At 36.5% G+C, this 15027-nt stretch overlaps 1 protein-coding gene across 4 annotated transcripts; it reads right to left on the bottom strand.

Annotated features, from left to right (window-relative positions):
- Window positions 1–1013: 1013 nt before the first annotated feature.
- Window positions 1014–11878, bottom strand: LOC129575777 (uncharacterized protein DDB_G0283357-like). Of its 4 annotated transcripts, none has more exons than XM_055459815.1 (4): window positions 10715–11878; window positions 1870–3097; window positions 1613–1775; window positions 1014–1512 (listed from the first exon to the last, which is right to left on the bottom strand). In XM_055459815.1, exons 2-4 carry the CDS (start codon window positions 3069–3071, stop codon window positions 1324–1326), a joined length of 1554 nt encoding a protein of 517 aa, XP_055315790.1. In that variant the 5' UTR covers window positions 3072–3097; window positions 10715–11878; the 3' UTR covers window positions 1014–1323. The 4 variants fall into 4 exon arrangements, with proteins under 4 accessions (XP_055315790.1, XP_055315792.1, XP_055315793.1 ...); XM_055459817.1 differs by having other exon boundaries at window positions 1613–1757; XM_055459818.1 differs by having other exon boundaries at window positions 1613–1751.
- Between the last annotated feature and the right edge of the window lie 3149 nt (window positions 11879–15027).

The raw sequence follows: 15027 nt of genomic DNA, 5'->3' as shown, positions 1-15027 counted from the left end.
TTTCATCATAAGATGCATCGAAAGAAAGAAAAACCGTCGAGTTTAAAGTAAAATAGTGTGTATGTTATTGAGGGGAAAAAGGGGGAAATAACAAAAGTTGCGTTCAATTGAGAGTGAGATAAATAAAAAATGAAAGTTTCCAATGAAAATTTTGAATAAACTACTTTTAAATATCACACAAGTTTAATAGTTGAACGAATTCGTTTCTCTTTTTTTTGTACAAAGCGCAATGCAAAAACGAAATTTTTGTTATTCAGAGCTTAGATTAATAGGTAAGTTTCCCAATATTCATTGTATATGCTTGTTAAAATGAATTTCAAAACCATCCTTCAGTGTTGCCAATGAAATCAATGTTTTCTTCTTTTTTTTTAAATTGTTGAGCATCAACGTTGAAACGACAACTGCATTTAAGTAGAACATGGTCAAGAGACTTCAGTGGAAAACCAAAAAAAAAAAATAAACACAAAAATGAAGAATTGAAAATTTCGTGTAACATAATCAAAACTTATAAATAGATTGTAATTATATGTGGAACACAAAGAAACTTTAGTAAAGTAAAGTTTTAGTTTCTTTTCTTGTCGTCACGGTTTTCATTATGTGTTGATCAGTCTTGATTAGGATTAATATTATTATTGTTGTTATATCTATGAAATAATTTACATATCTACAGCTACATATCCTTTTTGCGTATGTTTATCCATTTTTAAAATGTGGGTAGCCATTTTAATTTCGAATATGCACTTCTTCCCTCTATTTTTCACTCACTCTCTGCCTTTGTCATTTCTCATTCTTCTTAGCACTCATCAAAAGTAAATTCTACAGATGACGGCAAATGGCTCATCAAATTTAATGAGTAAGTTTTCATTGTTTGTTTGTTCTTCTTCATTCAGATTTCATGTGATTTTGTGTTCGGAACGTTGTTATTTCTTCTTTTTTGTCCATTACATTATTAATTTTGGGATGAGCAATGAGCATACATCGATCAAAATTACGAAAATATATAAATTTTGTGATTTTTCTATAAAAATATTCGATACATTTTTCATGTTTATTTTTTTTCAATGTTCTTTTTTTTTTCTTTCTCTTCCATTTTTTGTATATGATATATTTTGTATTTTGTTCAATCTTGATTTTCTAAAAGTAACAGTTGTTTAGCCGTTTTTTTTTTCTTTCTCCAAACATAGACATTTTGTGCGGGTATCCATTGTGTATTGTTGCTCTTCACATTGGATCATCCACAATTGCATTCCATGTTCACGTATCCTGAAGGGAAGTGTACAAATGATGCGATGAAATCTCACGTATGGTAGGTTGATTTCACATTTATGCCTTGATTTTACGCTTTAAACCGTTCAATTGTTGTACAAGTGATGTTTCACTGGATACGAAACGCTTGTGCTTTTTGTTGCCCATCGAATGATTATTGTTATGCTGTTGCTGTTGCTGTTGCTGTTGCTGTTGCTGTTGCTGTTGTTTGCCATTCTCTTTGGTATCATTTTTAACGGTGTCATCCTGTATTAATCAAAATACCAAAAACGATTTTGCATAAGTTTCGGAACAGAATGAGCTAAGCGAAAATGAATACACAATGATGTTTAAATTATGTTTTTACCTGATTGGATTGTTTCATTTCGTTGGCGGTTTTTGTGAGTGCCTCTAGAACGGAATCGGAAAAGTGGTGTCGAATTGGAGTGGCTGGCCGGGAAAGTACAACTTCCTTTTGACCTTTATGCTCATGAGATTTATTAATACTGTTGCTGCTACTGCTGGTGCTGCTGTTAAATGTACAAAGCAAACAAAAGTGGCCAATCAGATTTTTGTTGTTGTTACTGTTGTCGATTGTGAAGGACTGTATGTTATTTTACTTACCTAGTTGTGCTTGTCGTGGGTGGTGGGACCGTTGTTGATGATATTTGTGATGCGTCAGCTTGCTCTTGCAATGCCCTGGTTAATTGGTATTCGAGCACTTTCAATGGCCGTAGATTTTCATTTTGTTTCTTGGGTAGGCTTCGTTTTCGATCCCAATTAATCCATTCATCATCATCGTAATCAAAACCGGTGTCATAGCCGCCATTGTAAGTGTCTTCAGCATGCTTACCCTTACCCACACTGTTGACCGATTGCGGTTTTTCGCCCTCATTTCGATCCGACGAATTTTTATTTTGTTGATTCTTTCGCAACGATTCGAGATCTTTTTCCTCTTTATCCTCATGTGAGTCTTGCTCATCATCATCGTAATCATTTTGTTTGTGATTTTTGTTTGGCGTATAAAAGTCATTATTTTCGTTACGATTATCTTGATTGAAATAAGTCTGCTTATTCACTGGGGATGAATCGAATCGATTGAATTGATGTGTGGACTGGAATTTCAATGGGTCGAAATAGTCATATGGTTCATTTTGATTAGAAACATCACCATATGGACTGTCAACCTCTTCATCGTCGTATGCGTTGCCCACGTCCATTGGTTGTGGTTGTGGTTGTGGTTGTGGTTGTGGTTGTGGTTGATCAACATTAATGCCATTATTGTAGAGCATTAAATTTTTCATAAAATTACTGGTGAGACTTTTTGGTTGGCCGGTATTTTGGAACCAATTAGTTTTGCCGGCGGGCCAATTACGGTTCAATTGCTCCTCCTGTAGCATTTCCTCGTGCAAATCGTCCAATGGATTCGTTGGCTCCGGATGGTCATTGTAATAATTATTATAGCTAGGTGCACGGGCGTAATAATAGCGAGTGGGCTTGTATTCGCCATGATATGTTGGTCTGCCATACAAATACTCTCGCTCAGGACGATTTTCGGGCTCATCGTCAACGTAATAGTTGTCAGCGCCGGTATCATACAGCGAATCATAATTACCATAGGATGATGAAGATGATGATGAGGGCGAACGATAGCCTGGTTGATCGTATCGTTGCCGTGGTGCAGATAGTGACGCTTGATTTTTGCTAGCGCGTGATGCGCGTCGATAGTTGTTTAAGCCATAAATTGAGTATGGAAACGAAAGTGCCGATGGTAACAGGATGGCTAATAGAACGATAATTAATATGTGTGATGTTTGTGTCAGCATGATGATTACTTGTCGTATGGTTGCGTCTACAGAAACGAAGAGAAAAGTAGGAAAAGAGAATGGTTAATTAGATTCAATTTTTTTTTGTCGGTGGATGATGGGCTCTCAATCCAATGCATCAACAATTATCTAGAATTTAGGTTAATAAATCTGAAACAGTTGAATTCCCATTCTGATTGTCAGCGGCTCACACTGAGTGTGCGAAAAACTTAAGTAACAGAATTATTAACGAGCTTAACCTACTTAACTCTGCCATTGCAATCAATTTCGCTAAAAATTCTTTCACTTCATCTGTTACAATAAATTATCGGAGCTGTAAGCTAATTACAGCACATTTTATTGGCATAGGAACGAAAAGCTATTTTTCTCATGTGTTTGCGCAAATTCGCTTTAGAATTCCGCTTCGCCAGAGCCACAACTATACACCTCGACGTATCGAATTTTGGTTGTTCCATATGTGAAATATTTTCATTCCTAATAAGTTGTTGACGAAGCGAAAAGCCCAAAAGTGAACGAACAAACGAGTGAAATGCGAATTCTGCGTATTTTCCATTGAGATAGAGGAAGAGACAGAGAGAGGCATGCTGAAAATCGAGGGAGAAATTGTAACAGTGTATCCGAAATGATTTCGTGTGTGGGTGCACGAAAACCCAACGCGTCCGATTTGTGATGTGCTTTGTCGTCGATTTCATAAATGCTTTATCCCGCATCTGGTTATCATTAAGCGTACACAAAAGTTTTGCGTAGGCGAACGTCATCACTGTCAGAGCGCGCACAACGCTCCATTTCCCACTTGCTTTGTGGTGTGAGTTGGCTGGTGTTCACCCGGCAATCGCATGATAACATTTGCTTCGTGGGTGGCTTTGTTCGCCGCAGTTTAGTTAATATGAACACTTCCATGTAACCTTTTTCGTTCTGACTCTGGTGTTTTGTTGTTGTTGTTGGTGGTGGTGGTGGTAGTAGTGCGGCTGCTGTTTTTTTTTTCTCGTTTGAATGTGTGTTTGTTGGAAAATTCGTACGTCATCACTGCTCATTCGCGCCACTTAACGTACGCTACATCCATCGCATAATATATGTATAAATTTAGCTTGTTCACAGATATCGAAGAGAATCTACAAGCTAACAGAGCCATATGATATGCATGTAATTGTTGAAAGCACCCAATTCATGTATATACACATCCATTTACCAAGTATATAACTTCATAAAGTATAGACGAAGCACATTAAACTTTATTTCGCTGTTTTCGAGCAAATACGAATGAACGAAAGAGATAGAACAATAGAAAGTCAATAGATTTCGATTATTTGGATATTTTTAGAGAGCTTTTGTGTGCAGCACATTGCTTAATGGCTGGTTGTATGTGTGTGTATGGCTAAAAATACCAACGTCAACATACCAACCGTCGATTTATAAGAATCACTGTGAAACTTTTCAAATAGTTTTTCAACCATTCTGGCGCCGCTTGCAATAAATAGCATAAGCAAAAGAAGCGACAGAATGCAAAAATCAGTGTAAATACATGCCGTAAAAGCGAGAATAGAGTCGGCGACGGGGACGGGTAACAAAATGAAAACAACAACATACTGCAGAATGAATGAGCACGACATGTACTGTACTATTACAGGAGGACAATATGCGAGCAGGGAGAATGAGAGAATAGCAAAAACTTTACCAAATGGCACGTAAATCTTGCAAAAGATGCGTTTTCTTTGCAGCAAAATGAACTTTAGAATAAAAAAAAAATTTGAAGAAGAAGAATGAAAAATAGAAGAAACATTTCCGATATTGGGGATCATTTATTCTATTTCTTGGTTTGATAGTTTTTCGATATGCTTGACGGGAAAAAGAATGAGTTAATAACCAGAAAAAGCAATGGCCAAAATAAGATATGAATTACTATTGCAATTGCAAAATCTCCCACTTAAAAATGAAAATTATGTTGCATTTAAATGAAATGAATGTACTCGAGAATACGGACAGAGCTTGAACGCCCATGCATGCGATGGTTGCCAGTTGTATATCACCCTCATCCAATCGCCAAGCGTTTTTTTCTTCTGCATTTACAAATTTCATTCAGAATTATGAAAGAAAACAAACTTATGAATAAGCAACCAACTGAGTGAGTCAGTGACGAATCCAGCCAAAACTGGAAAAGTATATGCTCATCGTTGTTTTTGTTGTCGTCTTCGTTGTAGTTGTTATTGTCGTTGTCGCCGTTTTTTTTTTCTACTACAAAATGCTTTCGCCTTGAATGAACTATATGTAGAAAAAAAGGATATATTTAGAAGCGAAAAGCGCCAAATGAGCATAGAGAGTCTTTTAAACGGTTTCTATGTTTGTGTATGTGGAAAAGTTTTTCGCCGGGAATGGAACATTTTTGGATATATCAATTGCATAATCTTGTTTTTGAGTCAGCCATTCTTATTTCAGTTCCTCAAAATTACGGTGATTGTGCATTCACAAACCATTTTATTCTCTCTCTATGTCTCTTTCAGTCCTTGTTCTCCTTCGTATGCATCCATTGAATTTTGATCCAACCGCTTATTTTCGACATTTATACCAGAGCAATTTTCTTGCTCTGTATTGGTGTATGTGTGTGTGTGTGTCCGTGTGTTTGGAATATTTTCAGTTTGGAAACTCGATGACGTAACAGATGATCTACTTGAGTAGAGTAGCATCCGCGTATATTCATTCAATGAAAATTGTGGAATAAGAAGCGTACTGTAATTTAACGATTAACCAGTCCTTTTGCCGGGTGCTTGTCGAAAATTATTAAATGAGCTCCGGTTTTTTCAGGGGCCACGAATGAAAGGTACAAGAACGAGAGAAAAAAAAAACTCAATTAATTAAGCTATTCTTCCCTGTTTAATGTAGCCGTAGCCATTTGTTTTATTTGGTGAATCAATTTTCATTCGGGTTGTGTGTTTTCATTCATTCTTCCAGAATAAATTCGTTTGCGTAGGTGGTAGCTACGACAAGGCACACTGTTGTTCTGCTGCTGCTGCTCTATGCAGAACCGAAATTCCGAATGAAACGTTGGCGTGTGCACGGTTTCGGTGTGCGCTTGCTGCTGCTGCTGCCGCTGCCGTTTTCGTGTATTTTTCTCGTTTTTTTTTTGCTTGTCATTTTTCTCAGCATTTTTTTGCGCTTGGAGTTTCCTACGTGCCACAGTACGAATGGATACAGTGAATCTTCAGAGTGTGGCAGAACCATGGATGGATGAAGTTACCTAATTCATAGACGCGGGTTTGCACGTCTTCTGTGGAAAACCAAACCGATACTTATTTTTTCCAGCTCTATCACACTCCCATCATACATGTATATGTACAGTTAATAGAAAAGCATGAAAGAATTTCGAAAGGATACTTGTTGGTAGTGACAGTGGCGTCACTAAAAATTACCATTTTTGCTCGTCGGTTATGGTATTATTGTCGTCGTTGTTGTTGTTGTTGTTGTTGGTGGTTGTGGTGGTGGTGGTGGTGTTGCTGCTGCCATACTTCAAGCGGTTTTGCTATTTGGCAGTATTATCTTTTTTTTCTTCATTTCTGTCTTACTCTCGCTTGCTCGCATTGGTGCTGTGTATTTCGGTCGCCATTGCCGTTATCGCAGTCGTCGCATACTCTGCTATTTGTTTTGTTTCCATTCACTGGCTTCATTCTATTTTTAGCATTTTCATAGCTTGTAAGCTTATGCTGCATCGCCTATACACAATACAATAAATCTATGGGAACTGCTGTTGTATTACGACACATACGTACGATGGTTGATGTCGCTCTTTCTCTCTCTCTCTCTCTCTCTCTCTCTTTCTCTCTCTCTCTCTTCCTCCACACACAACACATACACACACGCCGTATCTATGCCATCTATGCCAATTACATATATTTACGTGGAAAAAAATTTGGCGAAAAGAGTGGACCTGTCAAGTGGTAGAGGTATCAAGCGGGTGGCAACGGCGACGGTAGCAAAGACGACGGCACCAGTGACGACCAAAATGGAGTGAGCAAAAGATGGAAAAGCGGTCGACGAGGTGAATGCCAAAGCGAGAGCTCCGTTAAATACTGAAGAGCTTTTGTGGAAATTTAATTCTGCAACCGTTTTCTTTCTCATACGCACACGCTTTTTTGAAATATGTAAATGTGATTCGATATTCGGAATTAGAATATGATCAGTGGTATAGGTTTGGTTTTCGGATCGGTCGTAGGTGTTTAACATTTTGTCCTAATTTAATCAAATCAATCATATTTCTTTCTTCTTTTTTTTTCGCAACGCATATTTTCTGGAGCATTTTTAGATTTAATTTGAAAAATTGCTGCTTCAATTCCAGATTGAATTAAATTATATGGACATTAGGCAAATTGATGTTTCAAACGGTATTTGGTGCCGTTGCTGTTTCTGCCTATCGCAGTTGAACAATGTTCTAGAACAACAAATTCAACAGATGACATGGAATCAAGCAACCATACGACTACGATGCTCGTTTTACTTCATTCATTTATGCATTGGCAGTTCACGCCCACGCCAAAAACTGCCAACCAATTGCGCACATTCGAATTCTGATGTGTTCTTCTTTTCGTTAACATTGTCGATCAATTTGTTTTTCGGGTTGTTTTTCCATTGAAAATCGCAGATGAAATACGATATAATATAAAATATATTATTTGCGGTAAAGCTCTCAAATAAAAGAGTAAAAAACAACAACTGAGAACAAAGAAGAGAAAGAAAATTATGAAGACAACACACCACCGGATCAGACAGATGTTTTAGTTTTCATATAAAGTAAATTGAACAAATGACTGCGCAAGCAATGCGTGCAAACACTTGTAAAACCATACAACAAAATTCTATTTGCGTCGCCACTTAATTTGGGGTTTGTCACATTCTCAGTGGCTAAGAATAGCCACGATGTGTTCTTCTTACGGAGACGACAATATTACATACGTAAAACACAGGGAAAAAGGGAGAGATAGAGATAGAGAGAGAGAGAGAGAGAGAGAGAGAGAGAGAGAGAGGGAGAGGGAGAGAGAGAGCAACCATAACGAGACTTATGTGACAATAAAATGCGTGTTAAAAATATTTTTGTTTTGGTGAGAGCTCAACGCAATGATACTTTTTTATTACAATACTATTATCCACTCGGATATACATATATACACCTGACGTATGTGTTTCCATTACTCTGTTGTTTGGTTTACGCGCACCACCGAGGCACCAGACGAAATTGGATTATTATTTTTCCTCTGTTATCTCAAAATCAATTAAAAAAGAATTATGGATATCGACTGCAATTATTTGAAAAGAGGCTTAAAATGGATTGAACCTTGCACAAACGAGAATGTGCCAGCGATACAAAAATTTAGAGGGAGCGGGGATAATAGAAATGTGAGCTATTTCCTCGATTTCAAGCACTTCACATTGTATCCTCCAATAAAGCCGTATGATTGCGATTAGCTAGAAAAACTGATTCAAAATGCTTTATGGCGAAGTACGTCAAGTAGAGCATTCGTCCAGTTTTTTTTTTTTGCAGCACTCACAATAAAAGAAATTGTCATAGAAACGCATTTATATAAGCGAATAATGATCGACGAATTCTCATAACCATTTTTCCGTTAACGTCGATTTAAACAGGCAATTTTGTTGCATTGAGTTTGTTCTTCTTCTTTTTTCCACCGTTTTTCCCCGTTATTCTTTGCACCGCTGACAAATTTAGGTCAAATTGAAATCATTTAGTGGCATAAAAAAACGGCAGGCAAACAACAAATGTACAAACATTTCAAATGCATACGAAACACATGGTGCACATGTTATGTGCTCGTCTTTCGTACTCGTGCCACATAAATTCAATTGAAAATGTATGTTTGTATGCAACCGAATGAAATTTATTAAAATTTCACTTCATTCGACTATCTCATGCTCGCCATCTTTTGCTTTCTCTCTCCCACTTCGGCTCTAATTTTGGATCGCACATAATTTTTATGTCCTATCCAACATTCATCCCCAGGCCCGTCTATGCGAATTGCAAAACATTTCATTTGCCTTCCATACCATTTAATTTATCTAGCAATTATATTATGTCTATTTTGCTTTATACAATCTCTTTCGTTCTCTTTTTCTCTCTCTCTCTCTCTCTCTCTCTCTGTCTCTCTCTCTCTATGTATATCGTCGTTATGTGTTTGTGAGTCGTTGATGCATGCACCAATTGTATGTTGTGTGTATGCCATGTTCAGTCGTGCACTTCGGTTCGCAGCACCACTTTTTGTATGTTGAACTGACCCATTTTTTAACAACAGGTTCATTCTCCTTACAGGTTCTTATACAACATTCATGGCAACAACAATTCAGTGGGCTCGTTCGCACTACTGCTACATATGCATATGCAATATATGGTATAGACGAAATTGTTAGCCCATTCCATTCCTTCTTTCTCTCTTGTCATTTGCTTTCAATTTTACCCTTTCTACTGCAGGACAGCTCTAGCCCATAATCCCAACTTTTAAAGCTCATTGTATTCTTCTTTTTTCCCACTACCTCCATTTCGTCTGCCATTTTCATCTGTGTGCCAATTTGAATAAGTTTGTTGCTGTTGTTGTTTTCTTTTCGGCTGGTTTTACTGTACGTTTGTTTTAATATAATAGTAGTATTAAGTAAAATGTCAAGTGGATCATTATTCTGAATTCATGTGAAATGCTTTAGAAGATTGATAGTTGTGTTTCTCTTCTGTGCTGATTTTTTTTTTTCGCTTATTCACTTTACTTTGTTGCGTTGCGCCTGATGTGTGTACATACGGGAGATATTCTCAGAATTGATTATTATCGAGCTCATTATTATGTGACCCCTCTATGGCAACTCATGATTTTCCCATCAAAAGGCGAGTCGGGATTATTCGTTGAAACGTGTTAACTTTTATTGCGTATCTATCTGCTTCGACGCCCACACGACAAAAATATTCATTCGAAAATGAAACAGCAACCATGAGAGAGCAGCGTGGCGGTGGTGGTGGCAGCAAAAGCAACAACAGCACCACCACCACTACCACAATTTTCAGCTACAGAGCATTTTCCAGCTGGTTTCACATGCAAAAGTAAATAACTAAACGAGAGAGAGAGAGAAAGAAAAAAAAAACAATTTTCCCTTGAATCCTCTCGTTCACTGACTGACAACCCACCGCACATACACACGCACACATTTTATCAGTGTATCATTTTGGTAATAACGTACGTGCCATCATACTTTCGTTGATAATCTCCGAAAAATTACCATGCAAATTTCCAAGACCATTCATAATTATTCCCAAATCATCTCTCAAGCCCAGCAAATGGCAGGCCCATTTTTCCTGCATCGTTTTTTTTTTTTTGTTCAAAGCCACACAGCAGCAACAACAAACAAACAAACAAAACAAATGGAAACCAAATGCATGAGGAGCGAGTGAAGCGATGACAGATTGGGAACTCACAGCTAGTGAAACCTTATGAGACTTGACCAAACAAAGAGACTGCATTTATACGGTCTGGTTTCGATAACTCGCATTCGCGATCCTTTCATTCTCTTTCCATCTGGATTATGCTTGAGTTGATTATTTTTAAGTAAATACCCGAGTTAAATACGAATTCTGAGAGAAACAGAGAGAAAATCCAACAACTTACCCGAGGTCCTTCGCGGAATAAAGAAGTAAAAATAAATGCTCGGTTGATCGTTATATGATGTTGCTCTCGTGCGTGGGCGCTATTTATTATTTTCTTACTTTTAATGTAGTATTTCTTTGTTTATTGGTTATGTTCGTCCGTTTTATTTATTTGTTTGTTTATTTTACTCTTTTTTCCTTTGCTTTCCTTTTTCCCTTTATTTTCTGTTGATTGGTTCTATCAACGGTACTCGGTTATTTGCTTTTTGCGGGTAAATGCAAATTGGTGATATCTGCGTTCTGTCCGGAATTGTTGTGCAGAAATGTACACAGGCACACAAAGCACGCACGCACAAAGCAAAAAAAGATAAACCCTCTAACGACTGTTATCTTATAACTGTTGCTATCTCAACTTCTCACTTCAACACGTCACCCGGAAAGGTGTTCAATGCACCGCTTCAAGCCGAACCAGTGCATAAATTACAAGCTCAAAATTCACCGCTAGAACTTTATCGCTATAGAAACACACTCGAGAGCCGTTGGACGTTGCTTTTTATCTCTGCGGATTAGGCTGCCTCCAATTTTTGGAAACCTTTTTTGGCTAGATTTTCTTTTCTTGTTTCAATAATACTGAATCTTATCGCGATTTGAATGGTTTCTTAATGAGTTCACGGAAGATTTATAACAACTACTCCAATTCACTTGTGCACACCATTTACCACTTTGATTTTTGAAATGCAAAATTTTCAAAATGCATTGACTTCGTTTCTTGTCATCGATTAAAAGTAATACTGTAAACGATTTTTATTTTGCTTCACCAAATTTTAGAATCATTCGCGGTGCTTTCAAATCTTTGCTTTGCTTTTTGTTATTTTCATCGATTTCAAAGTTTTGTTGGCGGTTGTTTATTTGTTTGGGGCCGTCGATGTCGTTTATTTTTCTACTTCAAACGTTCGATGTGAATAGCTGTAAAGCCACGGATAGAGTGACGTGCAATGCTTGCCGACTCAGTCAATTTATAGAATGAATTTTCGTCTCTGACGCCACATCACGTTGCTTCTCGGTACGTTCATCATCCCGCTGAACGCCCACACATTCTGAATGAAATTTTTTCCTTTATTCATCAAACCATCCATACTCTTGCTTTGGTACATACGTGATTGCATACTACCGCATTTTCACTCTCGCATACACACATTCACGCACATACATGTATTGAAACACCATTTTCCGACGTAATGCCGAATGACTGACAGAGAATTTCCACTGCATGTAGCGGACAACCGACCGAAGCGAGTTCGCAGTGAATTTGACAAGAACCAACCGACAACAATAGCAACAACAACAAGTGTGGAAGTCTGTTTGGTAAGAACCGAATTCTCAATCGGTAGTTGTTTCGTGGATGTTCGGTCGTTTGCTGTCGTCACCATGCCCCGCGTAGCCGCCATGGCATTTTTTTTTTTCATTTCATTCTGATTCAGCACAACATTATCTCGCATTCTCGCTCTCTCCTTCGTCTGCCAACTGAATTTTCCAACATTTGTTGTCCTTGCATCTCAGTTTTTCTCACATTCATACGATTGGGTCAGCGCCTAACTTTCAATTTAAATCAAATGAGCTTATGCAAGTTTCGTTATAAATTTGACTTTTTTCCATTGTGAAATATCCTGAATAAATATATTGACATCAATGCACTTTTTTACCACCACTAAATGATTGTGAGTTTATCTAGGGGCAAGACACGGTATCAATTTGTCCTAATTCAACTATTTTGAACGATTTTTCCATTGTTTCTTCTAATTCCATAAGTTTTTGCTAATTTTTTAGTTTTTTCTTCTACACATTTAGTATTACCAATGCATTCCTTATGGAAATTTTTGTTTTGTTTATTTATTGTTGTTTGTAAACAAATCTGCGATCTTTTTGCATTGAAATGTATTGGCAATGCTAAATGTATGGAACAAAAAAGTTTCAGTCTCTCTAATTTCTGCTAATTTTGCAATTTTTGAACGAAATATCACTATTTTTTTTAATCGTGTCTGTCCCCTAGGAGTTTATTTTATATACAAACAAGGCATAAGATTTGACGAAACCTTCACGGCAACACACATGCAAACGTTCGAAAAGCTTCGCATTAAAATAGGCTCTTGTCCCATTTCTATTTATTTGATTGTGTAAGAAAAATTGTCGTCATCATTCCTGGTTGACGCATATTCACCATCGCTATATCGCATGGAAAATATGGTCGGATACTAGACGAGTACCTCTATACAAGAAAAAAAATTGCTGTACATGTTTCAGCTTGTCCTCAATTCAAATATATAAACTGTGCTGTTTGTTACACTGTTGCAAATTTTCGGAGCATTTCTACTGATTTCTTTGATGAAAAATCCGATTTTAAAGTGAAAGCATCATGCTGTGGAAAAGCTTTGCATTGTTGATGAATGAAGACGGTTCTCTTAGTACCCAGAAACAAAAGCGTAAAATGTCGAAAATGTATGATTATGCCGAAAATAAGCCGCAATTTATTGCGTTTATTGAAGAAAGACGCTTGGATCAAAAATGATATTTTTTCCGTTGAAAATAAGCCAAGAATCCATATAACTGACTTTCTTTTACGAGGTGTAACAATGTTTCGATATTTGTGAAAAAGTTTTTATGATGAACTTTAAGTTATTCTTAATTCACAATGATAATCAATTCTTTTTTTCTCGAATGGCTCAAACTATCAGCCAAAGACATAATTTTGGCATTCTTCGCATTACCAGTTTTATTACTACTGTTCCAACTGGAATTTTTTCTTTTGAGCTTATTATTTTTAGGTAATTTCCATTTCATTTGTGTATGCTCTGCTTTTCCTTCCTCCTTGTTAGTTTCGTCATTTTGAGCTTTTCTGCAATGTTAGCATTTTGTTCATGCATATCCGTTTAGCCCGAGCACTTTCATTAACTATAGATTCAGCAAGCGATTTTCAATAAACAGATATTACTCGGGAAACGAGCCCAAGAATTGAAGCTTCCTGCAATTACGGCTATATTTTATATTTTCAATTAGTTTCATGCTTGGAATCCGCTGTGAATCTGACGAAGAGAACATTAGACTTTCTTTTAACATAAATAGTTGGTTAAAAGAGAGTTTGGACATCAATAGTTATAGTTGCACAGTTAATAAAATATTATTGTTAATATGTTAATGCTAATAACGATATTAATATGGTTAAATTATTAACATCTCGTGTTAATAATATATTATTAATTAATAATATTCTATTAATATATTTATACTATTTAAATATTAACATCTAAAACATTAGAAAAATGTTAATAATTATTAACATCAGAAATTAATATCGTTATCAACAGAAATATTATATTATTAACATATCGATTTTGTGCAATTATATCAATAGTCAAAATAATAGCTGAAATAACTATTAATTTTAGTTCGATTAACAGAAATTACCGAAGTTAATAGAATTGTAATTGCCAAAGTAATTTATCCCTTGGCATCTGACGATGATAGCAAAGAAAATATCATTGTATCTGAAGCTCTCTATTGATGTTAATCATGAACAATTATCGATGTGCAATAATCCTATCAACAAGCCTAAAAGCCTCCAAATTCAATCGAGACATAGCAATCGAGTTGGCATAGTATCTACGTGAAATGTTCCTATGCACAAGATTCTTGAATGACGTATTGCTGTCGTCGTATTTTTGGTTAGTTGAAGAGTCAAAGAGTCGAAAATCTCCATCGTTACTCTTTAAACTGCTTTTCAGTTTGCTCACACGTCTGAGCATGTAAAATAAGATCGAAAAGGTGTGTCAAGTGCTGATGACTCTCAATAATTAGTTTTTGCGTTTTTCATGTTTACTCGAATGTATGGCTGTTACTTGGCGCTGTTCTAGGGGCATTTAACTCGAAAAAAATTCGTTTTATGCGAAGAATATGCGCTTCAACTCATAGTATGTGGCGATTTCTTCGTACTATGCGTATTATGCGGTGCCTATTCGTTAGAAGTGCACACATTCGATGTCCAAATACTGCACATAGACCATTCATACTGCGAATAATTTCGCATGAATCCTACTAAAATGTTTCCTTCTCTGATGGTCACACGCCACAATATCGACTATTTTGAATTCAAAGTGCAACGACTTTTTTCATGTAAAAATTCAAGAAATACTTGACTGCAAGTGTTTGATTTGTACGGCTCACATTTTTTGCTGATCATTTTTGTTAACTTCAATCATTTGTACATATGGATTTTTTATTATTTATAATCCAGATGCTATTTCCAAGTATAATGAATCGTCGCACTTATTTTTTCAACAA

The sequence above is a fragment of the Sitodiplosis mosellana genome, unplaced genomic scaffold (genome assembly GCF_009176505.1).
Source record: "Sitodiplosis mosellana isolate CC-2019 unplaced genomic scaffold, AAFC_SMos_1.0 Smas_scaffold_6167, whole genome shotgun sequence".
NCBI classification, from domain to species: domain Eukaryota; kingdom Metazoa; phylum Arthropoda; class Insecta; order Diptera; family Cecidomyiidae; genus Sitodiplosis; species Sitodiplosis mosellana.
Note: the sequence above shows the minus strand (reverse complement) of the source record. Positions and strands in the feature narration are given on the sequence as shown.